Source organism: Cuculus canorus, chromosome 7 (genome assembly GCF_017976375.1).
Source record: "Cuculus canorus isolate bCucCan1 chromosome 7, bCucCan1.pri, whole genome shotgun sequence".
Taxonomy (NCBI): Eukaryota; Metazoa; Chordata; class Aves; order Cuculiformes; family Cuculidae; genus Cuculus; species Cuculus canorus.
In genome coordinates this window covers 1,196,005-1,219,777 of record NC_071407.1, presented here as the reverse complement: position 1 = coordinate 1,219,777, position 23,773 = coordinate 1,196,005, and the positions used below count along the sequence as shown (strand labels likewise).

General features: G+C 44.8%; 1 protein-coding gene across 11 annotated transcripts in view; it reads left to right on the top strand.

Annotated features, from left to right (window-relative positions):
• TACC2 (transforming acidic coiled-coil containing protein 2) overlaps positions 1-23,773 on the top strand; it is a 126,186-nt gene that overhangs the window by 77,932 nt on the left and 24,481 nt on the right. For 7 of the 11 annotated variants that reach the window (XM_054070796.1, XM_054070786.1, XM_054070791.1 and 4 more), the window contains 5 exons: positions 6,550-6,707; positions 13,704-15,024; positions 18,480-18,515; positions 19,916-19,976; positions 20,984-21,191. In XM_054070796.1, coding sequence (XP_053926771.1) covers positions 6,550-6,707; positions 13,704-15,024; positions 18,480-18,515; positions 19,916-19,976; positions 20,984-21,191 — 1,784 coding nt within the window. The remainder of the gene's footprint in view (positions 1-6,549; positions 6,708-13,703; positions 15,025-18,479; positions 18,516-19,915; positions 19,977-20,983; positions 21,192-23,773) is intronic. The other 4 variants (XM_054070787.1, XM_054070793.1, XM_054070790.1 and 1 more) reach the window with 2 other exon arrangements.

The following is a 23,773-nucleotide window of genomic DNA, read 5'->3' as shown; positions in this document are numbered from 1 at the left end:
GGGCTGTTTCCCTCTCAGCAGGCTTTTCTTCTGCCCAGTGTTGTGGTTTGTCTCCTCACGGTATAGGCTTGTTGTGAATTTATTTAATCATAGGGTAGATGATCCTTTTACAGCAGTGGGAGAGAAGGCCGTTAATCGTTAATGGTCAGAAATGGGTCCCTAAAGGAATTGCCTTGTAAATGGAGCCTGGTGGCATGTGAGTGACATGGCTGTACCTCCCCCAGCTCCTGCCTCCGTGTAAGCATCGGACCCAGCGCTGAGGACGTTCCGCACGGGTTCAGAGGGAGCAGGGCAGATGGCTTTCAGTGGTCTCTAAGAAGTCACCGACCTTTTAGCTCTTTGAGGTGAAGGTCTCTGCCTTTTTGCTCCGGGCAAAGTTCTGCACTGGTGAATCCTTTTGAAGAATTCTATCATCGTAATGGTATATTTTATTACAGAGAAGGGAAACATTGCTAGGTTGATGTCTGTCACCCTTTGTATCTGGGTTGTTTTTCAGTACAATGCATTTAACGGATCCGTGGATCTAGGTTTCATGGTTAGACTAAATCAGACACCAAATATTAATATCTGATAACTAAAATAACCAGAGGAATCTGCCATTTTATCTGTTTTCTATATGTTGCAAATGCATAACATTGAACATAGGAACTTAAAATCTGTCGTGGTGTTTCATATTCAAAACACGTAGGTGAACAATGATATAACAAACGATTGTCATGTTAAAAGAAGCTCATTAACGTGGAATGTCAGGTTAGCTGGAAGTCACTGAGTAGGCAAATACTGTACAAAAACAATAGCATTCAAAGCTGACACCACTTTGCTCTTATCCTAACCTAGTGCGGGGATGAAAAAATGACCTTTTGTTGTAATGATAATAGAATATTCGCGGTCCCTGTGAGTAGGCCCTCGGGTCAGCTAGTGGCTGCTGGCCTGAAGTGCCAACTTCAGGAGAGGAATTGCCGTGTGCGCTCCCTTGGTGATTTTGAATTATGATCCAGAGCGGCAATTGTATGAGTCTGAGGGAAAAAATAAAAGAAAAAAAGAAAAAAAGGGGGAAAAAAAGCCCCAAACCAACAGATTGTTTGTACTACAGAGCTGCGTATCTGCAAGAGGAGCGATATCATGAGATGAACTCTAGGAGATTGTGTGTTACACATGACAGAAGGAAAAAAAAACCCTGGAATACAATGCGTCCTGGCCACTGCGGTGGTGATGACGGTGTGTACACCCACAGCAAGGTGCTGCTCGCAGCCGGGGCGGGTGAGGCAGGCTTGAAGGGGATGCAGGAGTGAACTGGCCAAGGCCAGGGACCTGCAGAGCTCAGTGGCAGAGCTGAGAACAGGGCGGATCTTCGAGATGGGGAGATCTATTGCTGAAACATCCCACCTCAGTGCTGTTCTTTTTTGGTTGATTCTGATGTTTTCTGTTTTTTGGGGTTTTTTTTAAAGACCTATCCTGAAAAATCAAAAAATTAACCGTTGAAAATGGCACCAGGAAAATTTCATAGACTCATAGAACGGTTTGGCTTGGAAGGGACTTTAAACGTCATCTAGTTCCAATCCTCCTGCCTTCTAAAGGGTTTTATCAGCCTGTTTACAGTGGAAGAGCTTTAACTGAAATTAATGTGCATCTCTAAGCTCCTTCTCTCTGTGGCTTTAGAAGGTCTAACGCCTGAAGTTACTCGGTCTGTGTGGCGCTCACCAGTGCAATGCCTGTGCCTGCTTAGGGACCCTGCAAGAAAATTGACCTCAGAAGTATACAGCCAGCCCTGCATCCTCAGTTCCGATCTCAGCAGTAAACCAGACCTGAATTATTCATGCAGGTTTTATGAGGATCATCCCTGGAAATGATTGATGGAGGTGAGAGTCCAGAGCTCATTCCTCCTTTTCATTTCCAGCTTATCTCCCAACGGGACTTCGAGGAATGAAAACCAAAATTCATCTTCAGCGCTAAATTGAGCATTGTAAGAGGTTGCCTTTTTTCTCCTTTTCTGATTTAGATTCCTTTCATGGTTCATAAAATGTTCAATAAATGCTGATGTGAAATTTATACTTTAAGTGTATGATGTAGCAGTCACCGATGCTTTGGTCTGATGGAACCTGTGCATTGACCTCAGGTGTTGCCACAGGTAGTGCTTGTGACCACACGGTGGAGTTTGCTCACCTGGGTCCTTCCAGCGCACAGCTTTGGACACCCCGTCTGGGTGAGCCCTACGAGTCCCTCTGGTGCACAGAACCCTCACTATGGGAACCGGGCGTTGCGTGATGTCCTTCTGGTAACAGATGCGTGTGCTCTGCGTGCTCCTGTTCGTCATTTGATTCTTCAGGCCCACGGAAACAGATCTGCAGGTATCTCAGTGTGGATTTGTGATGCATGTACTTGGGCAGCTGGTTTCCTCTTCCACTGCAGCTCTAGACAATCATTAAGAGGCATTTTCTGTATCACCCGATGTGGCTGGAGGCCACAGCTCTATTGCAAACTGCTTTTTAATGGATGAGATTTCCAAGTGCCAACTGGGATGACCTCAGAGTCTGTCGTGACTGAAGAGGGCAAACAATGAAGAGAGGCAGCGAAACGAAGAGATCTCGTTCTCACTTACTGAGTGGTTTCCAACAGCAGTGACAAAAAGGCAGGTTTTCATTCTGAAACCAGGGAGGACTTCATGTTATGAGCACCTGAGGTTTACAAAGAACAGTAATGTGACTTCTGAGGCTGGATTTCCATGAGGCCAAAGGTGGAGAAGTCAGCCCTGGTGACTCCTTTCAGGGTTTCCTCCTGAGATTCATGTAACAGACTGGACGAGACCTCCGGGCGTCCGGCTGATGGTGGGAGTGTTCTAGCTCCACAGATTGATGCGCAATTGCCAGATCTGTATTGATCCAGTACAGTTCTTGCATTTCTTGCTTCTCCGTTGCTTCTTGACCTCATCTGTACATGTTGTATTTACTACTTACTGCCTGTCATTTGAGAAGGGAGATGAAAGAGATGGACTGAAAGAACATTCTATACACTATTACTATCAACTAATCATTTTGTGGCTTCTACAGTTTAGACATTTTTTGCCTGTTATGTACAAATCCCAAAGGATACAGACAGAAATGTATGACACGCTACAAAGGTGAGCTCCCACCAATATCCCAAGCTGACAAAATGAGTGCGTGAATGTGTGTTCCTTCCTCTAGATTCTACTTTATCCCTGCTCCACAGACCAGTCCTGCGTACTCAGACTCTGAGTCTCCACAACGTTTGAACTGGGCCAGCAAATGAGTTCTTGGTCTCCAAACCCAAGCGTCCCATCTCTTCCTGCTTCATCTTTGGCTGGAGCTTCAGAAAATAACATTCTAGACAGTAGAGGGGCTCTTCCTTTTGTGGGAGCCTGCCCACAGCTGGGTCCGTGGTGGCCGCTCTCTGTGCAGCTCTGAATCGGTGCCGATTCTCACAGCAAATCACCGCTTGCAATCGGTTTTACATCACGAACTTCACAGCAGCATTATTTGGGTTGTTCTGCATATCCCCTGTGTTTCTCAGAGAAAAGGCATTATGAGTAGAACTGGCTGAAGTGTGTAATTTCCTTTCCACAGGAAATCCTGTTGTTCTGGGAAAAGGTTTTCTTGCAGTTTGAAAGCAGAACTGTAGTCTTAAAAACATATCCTAAGCGAGAGGAACCATTGGTATTTTCACTAAGGAAAACTGAGCATGGTGTAATTTTTCCAGGATATATGTAATGCAGACCTTGGATTGTGATCCTAGCGTGTGTTTCCAGGCTTTGTGCTCTCTCCCACATCCCAGGCTGTGACAAGGAATATTTTTCTGGTGTTGATCTTCCCATCATATTCCTTAGTTAAATACCAGCGCAATTGGTTCTCATCACAAACCCCACAGCTCTCGGGTTGCAGTTAAGACAATTCTTACTTGATTCTCCTGCTGCTTGTGGAGGGGGGTGGAAGAAAATGAGGAGCCTTGCCTTGGAATCTTTAGGGAATTATTAAATATTAGCAAAGAAAGCTTTGTGCTGGAGCTCCAGCACCACAGCTGCCTGTCCGTAGGTGCGAGAGGTTCTCCAGTGTGGAGGCTCTTAGAGCAAACAGCAAAGAACAGACATTTCTGTTTACTGCAGACGCTTATGCCCACCTCATCCAAGGAAGAGAGCGCGTAAAGCAAGGCAGCTCGTCTAGAAGGGAAATAAATGTCTTCCTGTCATTTGAGTAAAGGAGGACACAGAGGACACATTGAGCCAGTTTAACAAAGCAGTGACAAATATGAGTAGGGCATGAAAATAGAGGGGTTTTTCCAGTTTCAGTTATATTACTTATATCTATATATTTATTGTATGTGTTACATGTGCTATACAGGCAGTTTGGAGTCCAAATGTTATTGTTTCAGCATTACAGAACAACACTTTGAGTTAGAAATGAAGAGTAAAACATGAATTAAGTACGGCACAATTACGTGAAAGCCTGAGGGATATGAATTGCCTCTCAGTCTGTTGGGTTAGATGATAACTTTCTAGGTTTATTTTCATGACACAAGAAATATCTCTGTTCTGGGAAAATATGACTCTATCTCTTTGATTATTCAACTTAAACCTGGAGCGGCTCTGTGGAAGGAGGAGAAAGCATTATTTAGTTGCATACCCGTTGTGCAGCTTTATTTACAGGAGCTCTTTGTTTGCAGCTGTTCTTAAGCTTGAAATATTTTGAACGTACAACAAGGTGCAGCTTTGAAGGGATGTGATTTAAGATGCTGCAGCCTACCTCTCCCCATTTAACTGTTCTGTGGCCTGATCAACGAGTGTGGTTCAAGGAATGACACAAAGAAGAAGCCACAACCATAGATGTCATCGCAAGCCAGGCACGCTATTTCTGAGCACTTCCCCGGGCGGTGGCATAAGTCTGGGGAGAAAAAAAGCTGTCTCCAGCGATCCCCAAGTGAGACAAACATCCAAAGTTATTAGCCAGCTGGAGGTTTTTTCCGTTGCATGGGGCTGGAGGTGATGATGCAGGGGTTGACGCCGGGCTGTGACGGGCGTCCCGACGGCGTGTGAGGAGCTGGGGGGGTCTCATCAGGATTCTGTGGAGGCAGCCGGGGAGAAGCAGGTCTGCTGTGCTCCTCAAGCATCGGGGTCTTTTCTTCTGTAGCTCGCGGAAGACTTCATGCTGTGATGGATTTAGGCAAGTGTAATGGAATGCAAATCCTGCACTTGCGCTTCTCCTGACGATGAGCTGCTTAAAATAATGATGAGCTTTGAGGAACTGGAGAGAATCTGGTAGCTCAGAGTTATCTGTTAACTCGAAAAAAATGAGGAGAGTCCTCGGTTCAGGATGGCTTGTAGGGTGCTTCTGGGGCATGAAATGGCTTTTCAGTCAATGGCAAAGTTCAACCCCGTAGCACTGGCGTGTGGGGTGCAGACAGCCACGAGGAGCTGTGGAGAGCGCAGCCGTGCAGAGTCGCTGGGAACAGGCACATCAGTCCTGTCCTCCAGACTGTCACGTTCAACTCACTTTATTACAGACCAGCAGTGAAAACCTGCATCTGACCAACAGAAATGCTTACTGAATGCAGGCTGAACATAAAATCAGTGTCTATTGAATGTGACACCGTTGCCACTGCATCCCTTGTTCCACAAAAAGGGCTTAAAGGAGAGGCGTTTAAAAGCTAAAGCATGGTCTTCATTTGGTTTAAAAACTGATAAGATCTGTAGTTTTCAGATCTAGCAGGACAGTTTCCGAAGGCTTTCCTATTGTAAGAGCATATTGTGTGTCTCTGTGTGGTTTAGATCTTCACTTAATGCTTCAGTCATCCATGATTTCATATAGTTGCTGCCTTTTATGCTTGTGTTCTATTTGCTTGGCTCCACGTTGAGTGCTGCTGTCATCTTCCTGGGGGTTTGTGTCTGTGTGAACGTATGGTGCTAGAAAAGAATTATCGATGCTACCAGGGCTCCGTGTATTTTGGGTGGCACTGCCATACACTTACCGTTTGACAAGGGTTATGGTAAAATTCTCTTAAAACCAGAATGCAGCGTTTCTGCAGGAGCAGGGCATGCCCAAGGATTTGCTGCACCTCTGGTAGCTCCATGTCTCTTTTCTCACCTGTAGGAGCATACGCAGGAATTTGGTGCTGTTTTAGCCAGGGGTTTTGATGGAGTGATGAAATGTCTCCAGGAGATCCTTTTTATTCATTATAGTTGCTGTAGGAACTCTTGTGCTAAAAAAGAGTTTCGGGAGCTAACACGCGGGTGTCAGTGCTGCTGTGTGTGTGGTTCTGCCTCTGGAAAGCAGGCTTTTAGGATTTATTTCCGAGTACGCGTTTGCTTTTGTAACACGATGAAGTCTTAAGTGACATAAATACTGACATATGGAGGAGGCCATAACTATAATATTTTGCTCTGGAAGCCATACCGCGGTGTAAAATCTCCTTTGGGAAGTGCAGAGGTAGTCTGATCGCTGAGGGCTGTGCCATCAGCTCAGCAAGCCCTGCGTTTCCAAGTATGACCTGCAAGCATGAACCTTCACTGTGCTCATCAGTCTCTCATTTGGTTTTCACTAGGAGCTCTGACTCTGAAGAAGCGTTTGAGACCCCGGAGTCCACCACACCAGTAAAGGCACCACCTTTGCCCCCGCAGCCTCCCCCCGAAGCGGCTGCAGCAGTTGTAGCAGACGGAGCAGAACAAGAAATAAACCCCCAGCTGCCCGTGGAAGACACAGGTAACAAACACCGATGAGTGGGACAGGACCCCGGGGAAGCGGCAGCTGCAGGGAGGTGTCTGTTGGCACAGGCAAGGAACTGATGCCCATAAAATATTTCTTGGAAGTTTCTTCAGGCTGGAGAAGAGAAGGCTGTGGAGAAACCTTAGAGCAGCTTCCAATACTGAAAGGAAAGCTGCGAAGGGGCTCTTGATCAGGGAGTGCAGGGATAGCGCGAGGGGGAATGGCTTTCAGCTGACAGAGGGGAGATTGAGATGAGATCTTAGAGAGAAATGTTTTGCTGTGAGGGTGGGGAGGCCCTGGCCCAGGGTGCCCAGAGCAGTGGGGGCTGCCCCATCCCTGGAGGGGTTCCGGGACAGGTTGGATGGGGCTTGGAGCCCCTGATCCGGTGGGAGGTGTCCCTGCTTGTGGCAGCAGGGTTGAAATTGGATGGCCTTTAAGGTCTCTTCCAACTCAAACCATCCTGTGGTTCTGTGATTGCTGGTTTGAAGCTCCCGTTTCCACTGCAGAAGCAGCTGTGTGTAGCAATAGACTGAGCAGTGCCTGGTGTGTGCATTATAAAGGCTGTCCAGACGCGATTTAAACCTTTAGAACAGTGACAGATAAGTCTTGCAAATGTCTTGAGCTGCCTAATACGTTTCTGGGAGTTATTAAGGAATACTCTTTAAGATCCTCCCTTTATTTTATCAGTTTTTGAGAAGCTAGAAAGATGTTCAACAAAGCGATTCCACCAAATAAAAATGAAATAGTGAGACATCCTGACGCGTTTTCTTTTCTGCTGTTTCAGTTCCCTCTTTGTTGTAGCAAACAACATCACTCATCCTCTGTCTTCTTTGCTTTTGCTGATCTTTTTTAATCTAATGGTTACAAAATAAGTGCTGAGAGAACAAAAGCGCACACATGCTGAACAGGATTGGAGTGTGGTTTTAATTACGGCAGTAGATTATCTTCAAACCCTTGATTACACACGTGCCTCCCTGGCACATGTGATCCTTGTCTTCCTACATCCCAGATCTTCCCCTCCTTTCTTTCAGATATTTCTGAAGGAAAATAGGGAACGGCATAGATCTGTTCATGGCCAGTGTGGGCTGGATTGGAGGCCATCGGATGGCAGAGATGAAAACGTTTCATTTGCAGATAAGGTTTGGCCATGGGAAGCAAGTTCCCACAAACTGAGAGAGCTGTGTTCAGCAGCCCAAAATGATGCAAGGAGCGGTTGTACAACAGGGTAGTTTATGTGAGGGAAGAAAGATGTGTAATGCAGAAAAAATCCAACTGTGGGAGGGCAACACAAAGCGTTCATTTGTTTTGGACATCTCTAGAAGAAGGGAAGCTGGGGAGTGCAGGGATAGGACAAAGGGAAAATGGTTTTCAGCTGAAAGAGGGGAGATTGAGATAAGATCTTTGGAAGAAATGATCTCCTGTGAGGGTGGGGATGCCCTTGAACAGGTTGCCCAGAGCAGTGGTGGCTGCCCCATCCCTGGAGGGGTTCCAGGCCAGGTTGGATGGGGCTTGGAGCCCCTGATCCACTGGGAGGTGTCCCTGCCCATGGCAGGGGGTGGGACTGGATGGGCTTTGAGAACCCTTCCGACCCAACCATTCCAGGATTCTATGAAATTAACAGTACTGAGGCTACGGCTGAGGTGTTTGCACTTCAGAAATGTGAACAATTAAACATCTTATACTTCATAAACCATGTGAGTAGTGGTTATCTGGTAGTTTGCTGACCTCACAGGTTATGCCTGTGGTTGCGCGCAGGGAGAATGAGTCCATTCCTCGGGGTTTATGGACAGCTGAAGCGGAGTTCCTTGTTGGTACCATAGAGCTAAATAAATAGGCTTCAATAAAGAGGAGTAAGGAATATGGGCAACCGGAGAGCCTGGCACACACACAGGGAGAGGCAGCGTTGTCCAAATGGGTTTCTGGTTCACCAGCTGCATGGCTTTGTCTTCTGCGTGAGGTTGACGATGGTGCATGTGCTTCAGTGGAAGGAGGAGGCATAAGAAGTTTTTTAAAGGATTATTTCATCTCTATCTGACAATAATTACATGTGCAGATGGTTGTAGTTATGCTGCATGATATCATTAGCGCAGCAGCTGGTCCCCACTGCTGGAAAGCCAACAGGAGAGTTTTTAATTAGGTTGACTTCAACGCTAACTCAATAAATACGATGAAAGTGAAACCGAGCAGGCCTCACCCTGGGTTTGTGCCAGTTCCTGGTGGGGTGAAACCTGCTGCGTGGCTCCAGTTCACCATCAGCAGAGCAGAAGAGGGGAGACTGGACGGGAAGAGGAGTAACAGAGCCTGTATGGAAGCTACCTCTGAACCCCAGAAATATCAGTAATGAACCCTTCCATTCTTCTGTAAATACTTTTTGTGGTGAGGAACATGGGTTATATTCTCAAGGAAAAAGAATTTCAGGGTGTTTTTTCAAAATTTTATTATTATTTTGGTAGTGTTTTGAATTATTGTTGCCTGTCTCATCAGCTCCTCATAGCAATGTCCTCCTGTCCCTTGTTCCAGCCATCTGAGCACCAGAAAGCGGCCCAAGCCCTTCCTCCCAGATACCCCCTGCTTCTGTCCAGGTATTCCTGCCAGGCAGGGGCACTTCTTCTGCCACCTCTCTCAGTTAATTAATGAATTTGGATTATGTTTGCAGGGAAGATGTGAGCGCTGGGGTCCCATCTGTGCCTTACAGCTCGCTGCTTAGGGTGTGGCAGACCTGCAGTCAGGTCTGTCTTGTGCCAGGGAAATTGAGGCCAGGCTTTCCTCTAGAGAGATGCTGACCCAGACAAAAAAATAAAGTTTTCAGTAGGAAAATGTTCTTCTTCCATGCTTTTCCTCTTGAAGCCTGACACAGGAAAACTGAAAATAAACTTCACATCCCAGCTTTTCTCTCAAAATAAATGGCAGAAGGCTTTTTACAGATATAAAAGCACTACTAATTGATTTCATAGCTTCAAAGGCATCCCATAACAAGCAGGAACTTGAAATAACCTGTTTCAGAGTTTCTGGTGTTCCGTATTGCCATTCCCGTGTGCTGAGGCGACATGTGCTGGTCCACTGCATTATTGCACTAAAGGGAAGGATATGTGTGCACGTTGGATGTATTTTCCAAGGGTTTCTTTTTGCTTTTTTCTAGAAAACAACTAGAATTTAATTTCTTCTGTATTGGCGTTCTTAGATCTGGTTATATTTTCTTTCTAAATAGCGTTCCAGTTTGCTTGCAGCTCAGCAGCGTCGAGGCTATGGGCTTCCCACTCTTTTGGAGATACTTCGACAAAGAACGAAGTGCTCGGCCATCCTATCACACAGTGCAGCTCCACCATTGGAGGAAATAGTTGGAATTTAAAAGGAAAAATATCTTTAAGCAGCTAGAAGTACTTTGTATGTTTTAACTCCTTAATATATTTTTATTATTCGTAACAAAATGCTCTACTGGCATCTCAGGTGCTACCAAAATATGAATATTTCATAACGCGCATGAAAAGGATTTCTGTAGTTGACTAGAAAATACTTTTTGTGTTTGATTCTTTTGTTGATGGTAACAACAGAAATTTGTTTATTAATGCAAACAGTCATCATATCTTTCTAGCAACTTTTACTCTTGCCATAGTAGAGGCAGGGGAAAATGCCAAGCACCGAGTACGTTGTGCAGCTCCCATTGCGAGGTCTCATCATCTGGATACCAGAAGTCTCAGACCTTTTGTTGTTTTTCGGTTTGGGTTTGGGTTTGGGTTTCATACCTGATCCAGGCAAATGTTCTGAAATCAGATATTGTGGAATTGTGGAAGGAACAGAACTGGGACTTTCTTTTCTGATTAATGAACTGGGAGGGGTTTTCTGAGGATTGCTTTTTTGTTATGGCAACTTAGCTTTCCCTGCTTTTGCTTGTGTTCTTGGAATGCTTTATAAGACTGAGTATCTGCCTGTGGGCAGCTGTTACCATTATAAATTGTGGGTGACTGTCAGCACGAGTAAACGGCATCAGCCTTATTTAAAGCCTTGTCCTGGCCTCTCTTTAGGGCAAGTCCTGCCTTAAGTTTCCTGCCTTGTGTTGCAGTGTGTCCCTCTGCAATCAAACTGCATTTTAATGAAATACTGTAATTAGTGATACCAAGTTGCTTCATTCTGTGATGTAAAAGGACAAATGGCTCTGCTCTCTGACCAGGCTGTTAATGTCAGGAAAGGATGCCCTTCATATCTCCTTGTAGTAATAATGCCCTGTCGGTTTTTGGATAGTGAGTACCGCTTATATCTGCCTCTCCAGCATTTCTTCATGACTTGTACAAAGCCAGTTGGGCTGTAATGCCAGAGGAGGCCAGTCCCACCAAAAGCCGTGTTTTCTGAGACAACTTCACATATAGTTTCATAAGGAAGTAATAAAAGAATCACAGTAGCACATCGAGCACCGTTCTGCAGAAATCTATACTCTAAGTGAAGAATTTGATTAGCAGGAAGTTGTGAAATGAGCAATTAGAGAAGATTAAAGCTCTGCGCTGCGTGGTGCGCACTAAATGTGAATGCTGTTGTGCTTGGAGCAGCTGGAAAGCCTTGGACGTTCTCTTTGCGGCTGCGAGGCGTCCCTGCCCCCAGCTCCACCACGCATGTGATTTACAGCTCAGTCCTGCAGGGCACTGGTTTAGTTTAATTTAGTTTATTTAAATGCGTGTTTGTGCTGACTTTGAACAAGGAACTTCAATCCTGTTGAGGCCTTTGGTGCACACTGGAATGAAAACAGCACAGAATTGCAGCCGATTTCTTGTTCGGATCCCCTGTTTATTCCACGCTGACCTACATTTGTACTCGTTGCTGTACTAGAGCTGTGCCAGTGTTTATGCTAATATATTCCCATTCAGCCTCTCCCATTCCCATTCCAGCGTTCAATGCACGGATCACTCTAACACGCTAATGGGTTCCACGGCACGCTCCGAGTCCCCTCTGCAGATGTCCCAGTGCAGTGAGCACCAGCTCAGTTGGCAAATCCACTCCAATTAATGCCCACTCAGCCAGGCTGAAACCAATCCATCGGAGATTAGGGAGGAAATAAACTGTCCTGCAGTACTGCCACATTATCGGCATTTGTTTAGCAGAAAAAAACACATTCCAATACTACTTTAATTGATGTACTGCAGTAAACTTCCACAGTCTTAAAAGAGAGACTATGTAGCTAGCTGTCATTCCTTTGCCAACCTCTGGAAATCCGTGGTGCCACTCTAAGGTGCTACTTGGGAGATGTGTCCAGTTGCCTTAAACTCTTTCTGTCCTCTACATCTATAAATGATAACTCTTGTAATCTCTCTGCAGACATATAATTTCCCCTCAAACAAAGGAAATTTTTTTTTCAGTTCTTAATCCTTTTATAGCTCCTGACTTAAAGTAATTATTGGTTGTCGGTATCGCTTTTATGAACAACGTTAAAGTGGGAATTACTTCGCAAAACATGTCAAGGTTGGAATGGAAAAGATGTGTAGAAATGTCTCTGGAATCATTTAAGGATGAAAAAAGCAGGCATTTTTGCTTGACCCTTTTTTTTCATTATTGCATAATTAAAACAATTGATGACATGAAGAATGCGGCGCATCTTCAAGAGGCGACACCGGGGCTCTTTGCCCCTGGATGGGTTAGTGAGAGCTTGGAGCTGGTTTGCCCTCACTTGGGCTCGGAGCTGGAGAAGAGGTTTCATGGGTCTCTGAATCCCTGACTAGGTCATGTACACATGGGCAGGGGGGGATGTGACGTTCGGATAGAGAACAGCACGATGACAGCAGGAACAAACCATATGCAAAATGTGTAAAACACAGAGTCATGGAATGGTTTGGGTGGGAAGGGCCTCAAAGCCCACCCAGTTTTACCCCCTGCCATGGGCAGGGACACCTCCCACTGGATCAGGGGCTCCAAGCCCCATCCAACCTGGCCTCGAACACCTCCAGGGATGTTTCAGTGTGAATGGGAAGGCAAAAAGGATGGTCATCTTAGTCCTTTCCTACCTATATATTTCCCACTTTTCTTGATACACACTGTATATTTTTCTGCTTTGTCCAATCCTGTTGTTATATTGCAAGTCAGAAGACTTCTGGAGCTCTTTTTAGGACTCCATTCCATAAACAAATCTTTAATTATGATGGAAAGCTGCTTGCTTAACCCTTTTAGCGTGTAATTATCTCTATAAAATTTCTTTTCATTACTGAGTTAGAACTACACTTCAAGCAATCCCTTTTAAATCATTCGTATGGAGCTTCTAGCGGTCTTCTCTAAGGAAGACTTGAGAATGTTTGTGCAGTGCTCTAATGGACTGCTTTTCTTACTTTTACCATAATTATTTCAAATTAAATTCTCAGCAATTCGTGTCTCATTATAAACTTGGATTTACGAGGTCAAAGAGGCGCGTATTGATTGCTCGGGACAGAGAGAGGAGCCCCATTGATGGGTTGTGAGAGGAAGCCATGTTCCTCTGGGAAAGTGGTAAAAATAGCACGTGGGAAACAGAACTTAAGTGTCACTGCTGAAGCACACAGCTTCACAGGGAGCTTCACAGTCAGCTCACAGGGAATTCACTGCGTGGGAGCTCTGCCACAATTCTGGGAACTCCTTATAAAAGTAAAAAACGGGAATAATAAAATGGTGGATGTTCATTTTTCCTGGTATTTGGCATGGTTAGCATGTTATGGAAACATCCATCTCTCTAACTAAGTGATAACTAGTTTAGATCTCATTAACTAAGTGATAATTTGTTTAGAAGAGATGCTCTAGAAGCTGTTGCAAATGCATGTTCTGTGTTTTCGTGAAGCTTGCCTTGAATTCTTTTCCTGGGAGAACAGAACTGTTCATATATTGGAAATGTCACTTTAATCATTGCTTAGTCTGCTTGTATGATTTTAACCATTTATTTTTTTTTTTACTTGGAGTTATATTAGATCGCAGTAAAATTTATTAAGCTCCAGTTTTAAAAATGTGTTTAAAAGTCAGTCTTTTTTTTTTTTTTTGTTTCCGCAGGGTTATGTTCAGAAACCGTACCTGTAACTGATGTCTCTAACAGCGAGTCAGTTGAAGAAAGCCCTTTCCGTCCCCCTTCCCGTTCTTTTTCCACCGTCTTCGATGAGGACAAGCCAATAGCCAGCAGTGGAACTTATAACTTGGACTTCGATAACATTGAGTTGGTTGATTCTCTCCATGCCTTAGGACCGAGCTCTCCGGAATCAAAGAATCGTGATCTCAAAGCGAATGTTCGAAGAAAATCCACCGATTCAGTCCCAGTTTCCAAATCTACGTTGTCTCGCTCTCTTAGCTTGCAGGCAAGTGATTTTGATGGAGCATCTTATCTTGGGAACAGTGAGACGTTAGCACCGGCAGCAGATGCGTATGGTACTGGTTCAAGCAGTGCTTCTAGTACCCTTAAGAGAACAAAGAAATCCAGACCAGCTTCCTTAAAAAAGAAGCAGCCAGCAAAGAAACCTCTGGAGGCTCCACCAGTGAAGGAAACGCCACAAGAACCATCTGACCTTGGCCAAGCAGCTTGTGCCCCAGGTGAGGATAAACCCATACCTGATGCCAAGGCTGACTCAGTAAAGCCCAAATGTACTGAACCTTCTAAAATCTCTGCTGAGAAACAGGAGGCCCCGTGTGTGCCTGAAGGATCCTATCCCTTGGATTCAGACAGTTTTGAAGGGATCGGTGGGTTTGCCACTGGAGGCAGCAAAGTTCAGAACTCTCCCCCTGCCAATAAGAAAACGCTACCTCTTACAACGGCACCAGAGGCTGTGGAGGTGACTCCGCCTGACACGGGAGGACAGGAGGACCCTCCGGTCAAAGGCGTTGCCGTGAGGCTGGAGTTCGATTATTCTGAAGAGAAAGGGGTGAGTGAAGACCAGCAGGAGAGTACTCCTCCTCCCAAAAAAGCAGGTAAAAAGCCTGGTGCTAAAATGCCACTACGGAGGCCAAAGACTAAAAAGTCAGTGGAAAAGCTTGACAATGCTCCCACCACACCGACCAAGTCACCTGTGGATCCAAACGAAATCCCTATCACAAAAGGCTCGTACACTTTTGATATTGACAAGTGGGATGATCCTAATTTTAACCCATTCTCATCTAGTACAAAAATGCAAGAATCGCCCAAACTGCCTCAGCAAACGTATACTTTTGAGCCAGACACGTGCGAGGACTCTATTGACCCTTTCAAGTCTTCTTCCAAGATAGCCAGCTCACCCTCTAAATCTCCAGCTTCCTTTGAGATACCAGCCAGTGCCAATGAAACAAACGGAACTGAAGGAGACAGTTTGAATAAACCTGCAAAAAAGAAGAAGACACCACTAAAAACGTAAGTTAAACGGCACAGAGGCCCATTCCTGGTTTATATTTGAGTAGAGAAAGAGAGATACTGTTGAGCGTGGTCACCACACAACTGGACTCGTGTCAGGAGTCTGTCCATGCTCTCCTTCAACCTCTTTCCTCTGTAGCTTGGTGTTTCCAGACTGAAGAGGGGAACCAGGGCTTATCAAGCCAGATTGGGCCACTGGTCTGGCAGCTGGATTTTGGAAGTCACGGGACATCTTGGGAATTTGGTACTGTTTAAGATGATTAAAGTAGATTTTGAGAGTGGGATGTGAAATAGTAAAGCAATAACAGATCTGTTACACGCAACAGGAAGATGGTTTTATCCGGGTATTTAAAAGAAAATAAACTGAAAGAAGAGAGTGCAGCATTGAAATAGAGTTTTTCAAATACAGGACAAAACAAAGTGAAAAAAATCGTTTCTGTGAAAGAGCTTACAGTTCTGTGAAGGGTTAAAATTGAGACTGCTGCGTGTTAGAGAAATATCCAGCGTTTAGACTCAGTGGGCACATTGCAGGAGAAGTGTTCTAGCATGTTATATTTAGATATTCAGTTAAAAACCTCTGCGGCTGTTTGTGCTGACTCTGTGGTTAACTGGGTGGTGTGCACGGTGCCTTATCTGCTCAGACGTGGTTTATTTGGAGTTGGTAATCAGTAAGTTGAGATCCCATTTGTCTGAAATGGATATCCTGTCTGTCTATAAGTACCTCGGTGCACGCCCCTTTATGGTTTAGATGTTTCAGCTAGCTAAGAAAAACGTGATTAAAAAATTTATAGGGCCTGGCAATTTGAAGATAACGTGGTTAATGTAAAACAGCACAAAAGATTACCTCCCTTATGGAGTGAAATAAAGACAATTCAGGTTTTTCCAAGCAGCCTGCTGCCCTCTAGCCTTCTAATTCACCTCCCTTGCCAGATTTAAGGAAGCTTATGCCATTTTTTGCTTTTTACGGGCATTCCTGACTTATGGAAGGTATAGACAGCTGCACATTTGAGTTGTTTTTTGAGGGAGGGGCCTGTTTTTCCCATGTTTCTTCTTTTTGAGGCATACTTGAAATTTAGCAGAAATTAATGTACGTGCTTCGCTGACCCATTTTCCAAGCCTGCAGTCAAAACCAAGACGACTTAAAAGTCTGGGTGCAAGGAAAGAACAATTGGAATCTTGCTGTTGAAGTGCAGAGGAAGACAGGGGATGTCTGATATTTGCAGCCAGCCAGAGCCTCCCATATCTTCCAGCAGTTGACTGATCCCTGGTATCAACCTCTGGGGTCCACCCGCCTGCTCTGAATATTAGAACCAATCCCAGAGTTGTTAATTCGGGGGCAACGTGAGTTCATGAAGAGTCTGCTGCATCACATCTCTCCTTGGGTAAATCCATTGTAGGAAGATCTGTCCTACAGTTACTAAGTTCACCGCTGGTCTTTGTTGTGGTGGGAGAAGTGAAACTGCCCTAGAGCAGGGCTTGTTCTTGGGTCTAGAGGTCTGCAGGAATTCCCAGACCTTGCTGGGACTGCTTTCAGTGCATTGTGCGGTGTCTGCTCGATGCAGCAGTGCTGTAACCCACTTTTGCCAGTGGTTTCTAACAAAGAAGAGAATCAGCGTGTTAACACCCAGTGCAGCCTGCGGCTACAGCGCTTTCTCGAAGAAAATTAGCCTAAGGCTTCTAGGGGATGCCTGGGGAGGCAGTGGTTTTATTGGTCTCTGGTCTGGCCTCTCCATGAAAAGGACCCTCAGCATGGCTTAAAGGGGCTCCGGGAGAGCTGAGGAGAGGCTACTGATCAGGAAGTGCAGGGATAGGATGAGGGGAAAGATTTTCAGCAGAAAGAAGGGAGATTTAAATTGGATATTAGGAAGAAATGTTTTCCTGTGAGGGTGGGGAGGCCCAGGCCCAGGTTGCCTCGAAGTGGTGGCTGCCCCATCCCTGGAGATGTTCCAGGCCAGGTTGGATGGGGTTTGGAGCCCCTGATCCAGTGGGGTGGGGGTCCCTGCCCATGGCAGGGGGAGGGACTGGATGGGCTTTGAGGTCCCTTCCAACCCAACCATTCTATGATTCTATTCCATGGCGTCTCCATGGGGTCCAGCACAAGAGAACTCCTGGCCAGGAAGCGAGATGGGGCTGAGGACTTGTCCATGCTTCTATGGTGGGACAGGAGAGAGAAGCCAGTCCAAAATGCTTCAGCTCCAAGGGACAGGAAGGTTGTTTGAGTTGGGAAATGATACTGTGCTATACCAGCAGCTCTTAAACCTAATCAGTGGACAGTTGTGCAAAGCCAGGAATTTTACCAGTGCTGTTGAGGGGTGCAGGAATAACGTACAGTGGACCAGTTTGAAAATGTGTTCCTCATGGACAGAGAGCGATTTCTAGGTTATCCTTATGAGAGGTGAAGAAGCCAGGCGTGAGTTTAAGCCATTGCTAAGCTTGTACTGCTTTGAATCTGTGCCAGTTGCCAGGTCTTACCTCTGTTAAATCAATACAAATAATCAGGTTTTGTTCTTCAATGAAACCTGCAGCGGTCTGAGTGTTGACCTCCAAGTGGAAAGATGAGATCTTTAGAAGAGATGGCATCTCAACACAAGTGACATCAACAGTGCTGAGCTGTTTCGAGACAGATCATCTTGCTCAGTTGGTTCTGAACAAGAGGCAGCTGATGCTTCCCCAGTGCCTGCTTGTAGTGAAGAATAAAAATAGGTGGCTTGTGTAGACATGGTCTCAAAGCTGTTGGGTGACTGGAGGCTGTGCTTGGAAGCCGAAGGTGCTGGCTTTAAAGAGCATCGCATGTGAGAGGGGCCGAGCAGCAGCTGCCGGCCTTGTAAGGGGATGAAGGCTTTTCTTCGCCCTAGTTGTGTGGCAGGATTTGCTCCTGCGTTTGGGGCATCAGTTAGTGCTTTCGGAACACAAAGCTACGTTTCGGTCAGAGCCGAAGGAAATGAAACGTAAAGAAACGTCATTTTTTGTCTTGGCTTGGGTAAATGGTGTGGAATGGTCAAGTAGCTGTTTCTGTCGTAACAACTTCACAGACGTGACAAAACCCTGTGTAACTGCACTCTTTCCTTAAGCTCAGCTGCCATTCTAGAACAGTTTTACATCCCCTAGAGCAACAAATCGTGTGTTTTGAGCAGAAAGCAGGTGGCTGCCAGCAGGAAAGGAGTGGTTTGTACATTATAGGAACTTAACTCAGAGGCCTCAGCTTGGAAAAACGTGTTCTCTTAAGATGAAAGCATGTTAAAAATATAACTTTGAATTTGAAAACATTAAAGGACTTGCTGAATATTTTTTCTCTGCTTGTATTTCACAATAAAAAGTAGGTGTTAAGATTATACAGGTAGAAAATATGCATGATCCAGTTGGATTAACCTATTAACATCAACAGTATTTGTAGGTTTATCTTTTTTGTCAGTTCCTTCTGTCTGTCTCTCTCTTCTTTGTCTTATTTGTCTTAGGATGGTAGAAGATGTGATGTCTGTATGTTCTCTATTGTAAGTAATTCTCAGCTAACATTCCTCTTTGATTTACGGGCTTCTTAATTTTACTCATTCATTTTGCAGCATGATCAATTATTATTCAGCATGAATCTTTCATGTTAACTATTTCACTTTCCCGGCATGTACGAAAGCTATTTTAAGTAAAATGCCTGGCTGTGAAGAGTTTGAGGAATCTATTGCCTCGTTATCTCTTTGCCTATTGGAGAAGATCCTCTTTTCAAAACAATATAGATTTTGTATCCTTGAGCTAAAACACAGAAGTTTTATTTCTACCACTGTACAATAACATTGTACAATCGTGTTTTCATAAATACCGCACAGTGTTTGTCCCTCTTAAAGGAACAAGTTATCCTAATCACTTCCAACATCGTGACTAGATAATCAGTTGCATCGAGCACACTGATATTCAGCTGTCCAATTTATTTTCCCCTGTAGCTGCAGTATTGATTTACCCTCTGCCAATTGAACCCCACTGTTGTAATTCCTAGTGTCGATCTTGCCGTGCATCGATCAGGGATGAGCAGGCGGGGCCATTAATTTTTGCCCCTGCATCTCAGTTCAAACATGAAGTCTTTCACGGCGTGTTTGTTGTGATATTTTTCTCCCTCTTGGAACAACTCTGGCAATGTGCATCCAGAGAACAGGGGAATCACTGCTTTATTTCCTTGCTAGGAAATGGTTTTGACCGATTGTGAATAAACAGAGAGGCAATATTCGAAATAAGACGCCAAGGCACAATGCGTGTTCTTCATTCCTTTTGATTGAAACCTGTGGTGTTCTGAAGGGCTGCAGTGTCTGTGTGCCGGCTATGCACTGCGAGCCCTCGGAAGCTGGAAGCGGGATTGCCGTGTTTCTTTTAAAGAGGGAGAGGGTTCCTTGTGCACATCTGTAACCTTCTGGCACCTTGGGAACTGTGTCTCTTTGGATGCATCCAAAGCACACCAGTTTTTTTCTTACTGATTTATGGAGTCATTGGAGCTTATGAGTTTATCGCATTTTTAATTCTTATTGAAAGATGTGGTTTAGACCTAATTTTCAGAGGAGAAAGCAGACAGAAGTTAATAATGTGCCTGAGGTCACTGAGGATGTCTGCGGAGCTGCAGGGATTTGATGGCAACCAAGCAGCAGCTCTGTCCTGCAAATGTGTCGGGACTTGGCATGAAAAATATGGCAATCCTGCTTTTCTCAGCTTTTGGGCGATCGAGGCCTGTTCCGAGTGCATGACGAGAATGTGTACTAACGGCATGTTTCTCCATGGTGCTGCTGCCTGGCGGGTGGGATTTTCAAGCAGAACGGCTTACAGAGGTTGCACTGTCTGGCTGTCTCTTGCTAAGTGTGAAATGACCTGATTCTTGCTGGTATCACCGTATTAACTGTTCAAACTTTATTTTCAGTGATACATTTAGGGTGAAAAAATCACCAAAAAGATCCCCACTATCTGATCCTCCTTCGCAGGTAAAGCACTGCCTTGTTTTGATGCATGTAGTTCGTGTAATTATAGGGGCAAAAGAGGGAACTGTTATGTATTTAATTGTAGAATCGTACATTAATAATAGAAAAGGCTTTTGTAAAGAATATAAGCATGTTGGTGTTCAAATATAGCACATTGTGTAATAATCGTAAGGAGTTAAACGTTTGGTTTCTAAAAGCATGTGTGCAATATATATATTAGATCTAGTATTTGCTCTGGGAATTCTAGCGAGACAATTCGTGCGTGCACTTCGGAAAGCCCTGTTACAATGGACCGAAAATATGAATAAATATCTTAAGTCAAACTAGACAAAACTATCCAGCCTGGATTTTTTTAGATTAGAAAGTCAGAAACGAAATGCATCAATCTGGTGGGCTGGAAAGAAAATAGAAATAAAACAAGTGGGCTGACCTCCGAGGCACATGTGCTTGGATGGTTTTATTCCTCATTCTAAGCTGCTGGCAGGTGGTTTTCTTGGAAGAGGAGTTAAAAAAAAACTGTTCTGCCTACAAAGCCTTGGGTGCTTTGATGCGGCACAGCTCCTTCCATGCTGCTGTTCATCTTCCTCTTATCCATCCTACCCTTTCATTCGTGTTGCCTGGAAGCGAAGAACGGGTTCATGACCTCATGGACCCATCAAAGCTCCCATGAGGAAGCCTAAAACATTGGTTTTGGTAGTCAAGAGCCTTCAGTCACTGGCGATGTGTGCCACTTATGTCAAGTGCCTAACATTTAAACAGCTATGGCTTTTCTTTCTTCCTTATTATCAAGGCAATTTTGCAATGTGAATGTTTATCCTCAAAGAGTTTAGGTATGCCGGAAAACTTGCTGCTAGCAGAGTTCTAGGTGGAGTACTTCAATATTAAAGTATTTTATACCGAGTGTGGAATTAAAAAGATGACTGTAGTCATGTAAAGGACTTCAGAGAGTTAACGATTCAATGCATTAACGAATGATAATAATAGAATTAATTAGCCCTTGTTTTCTGCAGGATCCCACTCCACTGCCAACTCCAGAAACACCTCCTGTCATATCCACAGTGGTTCATGCGACAGATGAGGAGAAGCTGGCATCGTCTGTGACCAGTCAGAAATGGACCTGCATGACTGTGGACCTGAACACAGATAAGCAGGATTACCCGCAGCCGTCGGATCTGTCTACGTTTGTCAATGAGACAAAGTTCAACTCTCCTACAGAGGGTATGCTTCAAAGGCTGTCTGCATCTGGCTAACCTTGTATTTATTGAGAGAGGTTTGTTCAAGGATTTCGGTGTGTATCTTGCCAAATGCAGACTGTGTTATGTGGGAGCCCTCAAAAGCAATGCTCTTTGGACCATTCTGGGGAACTTGGCAGTTACAGGGAGCTGAGTGTGAGACCCCAATAACCTGACCTGGAGAAGAGAGAAAGAGAAGAGAGAAACCTTAGAGGAAAAGGAAAGGGCCTTTCACAGAAAGGCTTTTGCTTCTTTTGTACGGTTAATTGTAGACATGCTCTGTTCTGGGCATGCTACGTGTTCTCTCTGTGCCTTCACAGGACACCGGGGTCTGATGCTGCTTTTGGTTAGAGCTCTCGGATCCAGAGTCATTGAGCTACTGGTTTTGCCCAAGCCTCTTCCTCTACAATGGGAGAAGGTCCCAGGCTAAAATCCTGCTCAAAGCTTGTGTATTGCATTAAGACACCTAACATGCCACCCCTCCTCCAGATTCTGAGCTTCCACTTATCTTTCTGCATAAAAAGGCCAAACAAGGCCAGCCAGGTCAGATGGTGCTTGGAGCAACTGGATCCGGTGGGAGGTGTCCCTGCCCATGGTAGGGGGTTGGAACTCGATGGGCTTTGGGGTCTCTTCCAACCCAGACCATTCCATGATTCTACGATAAAAATGTCCGGTATACTCCATGCAAAAGATAGTGAACCATTCATGTACTAGCCAAAATTTCCTTCTAGATCAGCTTATTAAGATTTTTCCTGTCATTCCTTCCTTTGAGCATTTGTGAGCTGAAGCTGGAAGTTTCTCTTAGGAGAGCTGTCATTCCAGGTCCATGGAATGCGGAGGAGACAGGATTTAGAGAATTGGCGCGTGCCCTTCCTTGGGGTTTCCAGAGGGAGTACAGCTTTGCAACATCTGCTCCAAGAGCAGATTTTCAGCTTTGTGGGTGGGAAGAATGTGTGACTTGAACTTGGCTTAAACAACAACTTCTTGATCAGAACTTAGTTTTTTCCCTTGACCTTTCAACCCTGTTCCCAGTCTACCGTTAAAGCTACTTTAGGCCATTGATCTGAGGAGGTTTTGCCCAATTCAGAACTGCTAAGCTATTAGGTCGAATGTGTTTGACATTGAAAGGCACAGATAATGGCAGTGTTTTGAAGGGGACTGCACAGGGATTCCCTGGGCTCTGTGGGAATTTCTTGAGTCTTCTGTACAGTTAAGTGTTTCAGATTGGATAAATCCATTTGGCTTTGTTGTCAAATTATAAATTTTAGACATTGGGTTCATTTCATTTGTATTTAAAAAATAACTTAAAGCCATACTTTTTAGAAAATAACCCCCCCAAATCTGTGAAAATGGAACCTACATGGAAGGAGATGGAACAAAAGACTAGAGAGAGATACTCTAAGGTGATCATTTTAGCTATCAGATTGGGTAGAAGAAAGTGAGCAAAGCTCCTAATTAAATGCTAATTGTCTTGTCTCGTGTGTGCTGCACGGTACAGTCAGAGTTTCAGATTACACGCTAATTGTAATCAACAACGCTTCTGCCCTTCAGATCTCTTAAAAATAATAATTTTTTTCCCTTGACAGCCTTCCTTTTGTGGCAGTGAGAAATTTTTGAGTCATTCCAGGGCTGTTTCTCAATGGGAATATTTTTACCCCTCCCAGATACTGAGATGAGTATTAGCCTGTAACCTAACACGGCTTTTGTACCGACACAGCCCAGCTCCCGAGTCAGCCGATACATCCAGCTCTCATCTGTTGCAGGCACTGCCTGTAACCGTTTTTGTGCTGCACAGACCCGAAATGAGCAGTAATGATTAGCAGGAAACTCTGACGTAAACTTACAGCTATTTATGGGAGGAGTTGGAGGACACCACTTAGTAAGTCTGTTGTATGTATTTATTAAAGCTAATTCTCTTACTCCATGGGGTATCCTGGGGATTTGTAATTTTGAATGGATAGAGGTAGCTGGAGCCTGAGGTTTTGGAGGGGAGGCGATGTCTTAGAGAAGCTACCTAGGAGAGGAGATAGAGTCTATTTATGCAGGGAACTGCTGAGAGCAATGAGACGAAACGAACCGGGTTTAGCAAGCCATGTTATTCCTTTTGTTTCTAGTGTAAGAGTTTCCATCTGTGTCCTGCCTTTTTTTAAATCGGTGAGGTTAAATATATGTTGTCCCAAAAGTCAGTTTGGATTGCGATTGCAAAGCCACAACCATCCCTGCAGGCAGCTTGAAGATCTCTTGCTGGCAGTGCCAGCAGAGGACAGTGCTGGTACATCTCCTGCTCACAGGTGTGCTCACTCCCTGATGGTTCTCTGGGGTCATAAAGCTGCCCCAGAAACACTCCCGGTGCGCCTCACTGGGCTCTTTGTAGGTAAAGGAGATACAGAGACATATCTGCTAAACATTAGATGTTGTTTTCTGGTGTTCCGTGCTTTCTCCGGCAATTTAGCATTGAGTAGGTGGCTTGAACCTCATCGTGTCAGTTTTGACTTTGCTGTCACTGGGAAGAAGCTTTTTTCTGATACCAGGAGGTTGTCCAGCTCACCCGGTTCCCTGTTACCACTG